General features: G+C 62.3%; 1 protein-coding gene across 1 annotated transcript in view; it reads left to right on the top strand.

Annotated features, from left to right (window-relative positions):
- The first annotated feature begins 3,803 nt into the window (after nucleotides 1–3,803).
- ALX4 (ALX homeobox 4) overlaps nucleotides 3,804–6,000 on the top strand; it is a 28,096-nt gene continuing 25,899 nt past the window's right edge. Inside the window, exon 1 of the mRNA XM_052693768.1 lies at nucleotides 3,804–4,397. Coding sequence (XP_052549728.1) covers nucleotides 3,998–4,397 — 400 coding nt within the window. The 5' untranslated portion in view covers nucleotides 3,804–3,997. The remainder of the gene's footprint in view (nucleotides 4,398–6,000) is intronic.

Below are 6,000 nucleotides of genomic sequence, written 5' to 3'. Positions count from 1 at the left end.
GGCCGTGCCCGAAGGCTCAGGCAGGTGCCAAGTTCGGATGCACACAACGCGGACCCGGAGATCGGTCCGGAGCACGGGGCTGAGATGCGGAGGGACTTTGGAGTGATGAGGCACTGTGTCTGCACGACCCCAGGGGGGCAGGGGCAGCTCGGCCCGGCCCTAGACTTCTCTTGCTCTCTCCCTGGGGTCATCTCTATTCCAACATAAACTACCTCATGCCGCTAGGAACGCTTTTTAATAATGATCGACATTGCACGGATAGAGGCAATGTGTGTACTTTACGTGTACCTCCGAGCACAGCCCCGCCCGGTGCCGGGTGCGCTGCAGAGCCGAGAGGTGCAGCGGGGCTGTTGCTGGGCAAAATCCGCTCCTGAAATAAAGACTCGACCTTCGCCCCTCTGGAAAAATAATAATAATAACACTAATAATACAAATAACACTTTAGGAAGCCTAGCACAAGGACTTTTTCCCCTCTCTCCTCCTTCTCAGTGCCGTTATAAATAGGCCACCTTCAGATCTCGGTCCGGTACAAAAGGAGCCCGCAGCTCTGAAGTGACCACGCCAAATAACTCAATGAGAAAATAAACCGGAGACGGTTTCCAAGAGCGAGGCTCTGACAAAGGGCAGGGGAGAGGGGTGAAAGGTGCTCGCGTCTCTGCAGTCCTTCCGGCGAGGTGAGCCCTCTCCTCGCACACCGCGAGGGGCTCCAGGAGGGAGCAGTGGTCCCGGAGCGGCCCCCCTACCCCCGCGGTGCCTCACCCCGGGATTCCCCCGGCGTGAGCTGGGAAGGCGGAGGAGCGCATTCCGGGTTTCTCCCCACTTACGCGGCGGCACCGGCGGGCACTGCGGCCTGCAGCCGGCCCGTGGCACACGCCGGGGTGGTTGAGTGGCAGGAGACGGGCTGGGGTCGTTTTAGCAGAGGTCGCGGTGTAACATCCACCCGCCATCGCCCGCCCCTCGCCCTGCGCCTCACCCCGAGCTGTACCCGCTCCTGCACCCACGGAAAGCGAGCGGCTCTCGGGAAGGATCCTGCGGGGCGGCCCCCGGCAGCCCGCTTCTTTCGGAGGTTTTGCCGGGAGGGGATCACTCACGGTCTCCGAGGAGGACGCGGCGAATGGTCCCGACACGGACCGGTCTGGGGACCGCTGCCGCTCGGAGCCGGATCGCTCCTACCTGGGCGTCCCCGTGCGGGAGGTGACCCTCGAGAGTGCCGCCTCCCAAACCAGCAGCAGTTATGCCCGATCTAAAGCACACACAAAAGCACGCTTCGTGAATAGCCCAGCGGAGCTCAGACTTTTCGGCCGCTCTTCCGCTTTTCCCTCTTGTACGTATTCTTTGTAGGGACAAAGCAGATTCGGAGATACTCGAAGGAAGAACGATGGGATGGGGTCGCGTCCCTCCCGCCCCGCGCCACCTCTCGGAGCCCCGCACAGGGCCATCCCGTGCGGGACGGGCGGCGGCAGGGAGAGGCGCCCGGCGGCCGAGCGTCGCGATTCTGTTCGCGGGGCTCAGCGCACAGGAACGGGGCTGGCGGGTCTTCCTCAAAAATAGTCGGGAGGGCTTCAGAGAAAACTCACCTCGGGAGAAGGAGAACTCTCTGGATAAGCGGTTTCCCGTTATTCCCCACCACCACCACTCTGCCAGGTATCGGCGTACGCCTTTTCTCTCGGTAACGATTCCCGCGGTAACCGCCCGCTCCCAGAGGCACAAATCGGCCATTAGAGAGAGGGGTTTATTGCATTCCTTTCCGCGGGCTGCGCATCAACCTCCGTCGGGACCCAATTTAGTTTTCGTTGCAGCCCGGGGCTAAGAGGGGCCGCGCAGCACTCTCCGAACCTACCCGTCGGTAGCCCCGGAACCGGCACCCTGGCGCTGACGAAAAGATAATAATAAAAGAATATTCATTTCCATCGTTTCCCGCTCCATCCTGGAATCTCCCCCTCTCTCATTTGTTGCTGTTATTTCAGCATCAGCTTCTCTGAACAGAAATCGCCACAGATCTGCACGGTTTCTTTCGCAGAGCGGTTTCTCCACAGCCGCACAGCCCTCACTGCCCGCACAGCCCTCACTGCCCGCACAGCCCTCACTGCCCGCACGCAGCGCACACGGCGGCCCAGGAGGTGCTCGGGGCTCCTCCGGCTGCTGGCAGCGGGCATCGGGAGCGCCCCGCTGCCGCTCGGCTCCAGGGCTGCCTGGCAGTGGGGAAAAAACGGCGAGCGTTACGCAGCTTTGCTTTTTATTAAGTCGTGGAGAGGAAGAGAGGGAGCTGCAGTGGGGGAAAAACCGGGAGGTAAAGAGAAAAACGGAAAAACGAGGAAAGAATTAAGCAGGTAATAAAGAGAATAAGGAGGGAAAATCCTCTGGAAGCTGTCTTGGAACAGAAACCTGAGGGAGCCCGGGGCGGACGCACGGCTCTGAGAGAGAGGAATGATTCGGGACCAAGCGCGGGTGGCGCGGGGGGAGCCCCGTTCTCTCAAGGGCAGCGTCGAGCGGTGACCCCCCGGCTCGCTCCGTCCCCTCGGCTGCTGCCTCCCCACAAACACCCCGGGGGAGGCGGTTGCCTCAGCCCGCCGGCCCCCCGAGCCGCCCCCCGCTCCCCCAAATACATACAAAGAGATGAAAGCCGAGGGGCTGCCCCTCTCCGCGCTGGGAAATGAGTGGGGGGCAGCGGGGGGACACGCGGGCTGGGCTCGGGGGGGACTGCTGGGGACAGGGAACCGCCGGAGCCCCCTATCCCAAAGGAGTTAAGGGGCTTCTTCTCCTTCCTTTCCTTTTTTCCTGTCTTTTTTTCTTTCTTTTTCTTTTTTCTTTTTTCCTTTTTTTTTTTTTTTTTTTTTTTTTTTTTGACTGAAGAACTGTGGATGCAGTTTGCGTAATATCTTTATTACCGAGAACTTCAAGGTAAGTGGGCAATAGGAACCAGATGTGGGGCCGGGAGGAAGGCAGGGCGAGGGCGAGGGGACGTGCGAGGGGCAGCGGGAGGTACCCGGGGGAGGGGGCATCGCTTTGGCTGCTGGGGGGGGGTGGGCGGAAGGTGCGCACTGATTTATTTGTAAGCCCCTTTTGGGCCGCCATTGACCTCTCGGAGCAGTAAGGCCCCTTCCAGATTCCGCTCCTTTGCAAGTTCACGTCTGACCATCCCAAAGCCTATTCTGTGCTCTCGGAGGCCCCGTTGCAGCCCCTCCCTGCCCCCCGCTTCCCCCCCCCCCCCAGTTAGTTACACCTGGAGAGAGCGCGGATGTCCGGAGGTAAAAAAACCACGGCCGGGTACCCGCTGCCAGGAGACGGAAAGGCTCCAGGAGAGCAGGGAAGGGGTTAACGGGGCTGGAGGAGGCCCAGAGGCCCGCGGGGACCTGCTGTAAGGAGCCCAAGGGGGTGGGGGGGGCGTGGGTTAGGGTTGGGGGTTCCTCAGCTGCGCCGCTCGGCCCAGGGTAGGAACAAATGCAGCGTGGCAGCAGCGCGAAGCCCCGCGCATCCCCGCGCCTGTCCCGAACCGCGTTAATGCCATGTGCTCGTCTGCTTCGTTTTCTATTTTTTAAACATAAATAGCTTTATTTTTTCTAATGAGAAAGATACGACCCCCACCCCCCTCTGCCTCCACACCCCCATCCGCATCCACGCACACCCCTACCCGGGCCCCCTCCCCTCCACTGTCATCATCTCCATATTAATTGGGGGAGAGGTCTCTCTTTTTTTTTTTCTTTTTTTTTTTTTCTTTCTTTTTTTTTTTTTTTTTCCTGTGCGTGGGGGGGAAAGCGACGAGAAGAGCCTCTTTGGGCGGCGGAGAGTTCGGAGGGAGAGAGAGTGTGGGAGAGAGGGAGGGATAGAGGGAGGCAGAGCCCCTCTGAGATCGGATCGGGGCCGGGCGGCAGCGGCTGAGCCCTCTTACAGCTCCCGGCCCCGCTGTGGGTGTGCGCGTATGCGGGAGGGGGAGAAAGAGAGGCTCCTGGTGCCCCTCCAAGCGCATTAAGGACACTCGGGCCTTTTAATTTTAGGAATGAATGCTGATACTTGTGTTTCTTATTGTGATCCGGCTGCCATGGATTCCTACTACAACGCAGCCTCCCAGGGCGCAGACGGCTCCTCGCCTTTTAGGGCATTTCAAGCGAGTGACAAGTTCGGCCCCGCTTTCCTGGCCGCCAAAGGACAGAGCTTCGGTGACAGCGGCGCGAAGTGCCGGAGCCGCTACAGCCCGCAGGAATGCCCGTCCCTGGACGGCAGCGGGCAGGCGCCGGGCCCCGCCGCGCCCCCGCCCGCCTTTAGCAAATACCCGCAGCCCCAGCAGCAGCCGCCGCACCTCTATATGCAGCGCGGCCCCTGCAAGACCCCACCGGAGAGCAATCTCAAGCTGCAGGAGAGCGGCAGCCACAACGGAGCCTTGCAGGTCTCCTGTTACGGTGAGTGCGGGCCGCGCGATGGGGCCGGGCCGAAGAAGGGCTCCCGGGGCCGGGGGGGCTCCGGGGGCGGCCGCGGCTACCCCTCGCCTCGTTTTGCCATGGTTTTGCGGCGAGCGCCGGGGCGGGAAGAGGCAGAGGCTCGAGGAAATTCTGGTAAATGGAAGAGAAAAGCAGTGCGGAGAGCCGCTCCTTGCCGAATGCCACCGCGGGATGGCTGCGCTGGGACAGAATGTGGGGCGAATGTCTCCGCGCTCTGCCCACGCCGCCGCCCCGTCCCTCTCCCCCCACGCTGCTGCCCGACGAGCCGTGAGCTGGCCGGAGCCCTGGGGCTGCTCCTCGCGCGTGTCCCGAGGGCTCTCCGGAGAGGACGAGCTGTGCCCGGGAGGTCGGGGAGCGGAAAAATAGGAAAGAAAAAAAATAGGAATAAAAAGAAATCAAATCCGCCACCCTCTATTTTTTCAGAAGGGAAGGTGAAATGAACTTCTCCCCTGGTCTCTCGGTGCTCTGCGGGCAGAGCGGGGCTGCAGTGCCCCCGTCCAGGTGCGCCCGCCGTGACCCTGCCGGGCAGGCACAGGGACGGTGACACGGATAGACCCTGCCGGGTGCGCTGGAAGCACAGGGAGGGCAGCGGGGAGAGGTGGGGAACGGTAGTATTGAGAGGAACTCAGAGATTCCAGCTCCCGCTTTCCCGTCTCCCGCCGCCACATCAACGGCGGCGTCTGTACCCTCTTTGCTTTCTCTTTCTCCCCCACGCACCTTCCTTTCCCTCTGTGCAGGTGTACGAGCCCGCAGACGGACCTCCCCGGCCCCATTCACCCTGAGTAAAGCTGAAGGGATCCCCGCACCCCTCGCCCCATGGCCCCGGGCATAGCTCCCCTCTCAGCTGCTCCCCCGTTATTTACTCTGCGCCAAGACCCGCTCCCCAGTGCCAGCCGGGGCCGCTCCAGTCACCCCATTTTGGGGCTGCACGTCTTCCTGTGGGAATGGGCCGAGACCGGCGGGTGGCCATTCCACATTCGCGGAGGGGCAAAGAGGGGCGCGGGGGAAGGCCGGTGCCGCCCCACCACTAACCGGCTCTCTTGTTTCCGTAGGCTGAAAAAGCCCCGAGCGCCAGCTCAGCTCGCGAGGGCGTTTTGCAGCCCAGGGCAGAGCCACCCGAATCTGCCCCCGCCGTCACACTAGCGGGCGACCCCGATACTTCTCTAAGGGGATTTCGGATGGAGCCCCGGGTCGGGAGCTGATGGCCCGGCGCGGCCACGAGCGCAGTGCGGTGCGATCGGGATCGGTGGGGCTGTAATAGGAGCCACATGGCTCCTCGAGGATAATTAACAGCAACACTAATAACGAGGGCTAACGATTTAGGAGGGCGTCTCGTTAATAGTAGCCACGTTCGGCTTCCTCGGAGCGAAAGCAGCGATGGCGGCAGCGGGCTGAGCTCCGCCGGGCGCGCACCGCGCCGGGACCCTCGGGGCGGAGGCGGAGGCGGAGGCGGCCGCTCTTCTCCCGCTGATAGCAGAGGACGTCGGAGCGGCGGCGGTTCGCTCGGGATGGCCGGGATAGGCCGAGGCCCCGCGGCTGCTCCGGCGCTTGTCCGGCTCTCCGA

Source organism: Tympanuchus pallidicinctus, unplaced genomic scaffold, assembly GCF_026119805.1.
Source record: "Tympanuchus pallidicinctus isolate F22 unplaced genomic scaffold, pur_lepc_1.0 scaffold3, whole genome shotgun sequence".
Lineage (NCBI taxonomy): Eukaryota > Metazoa > Chordata > Aves > Galliformes > Phasianidae > Tympanuchus > Tympanuchus pallidicinctus.
This window is presented reverse-complemented; position numbering and strand designations above follow the sequence as displayed.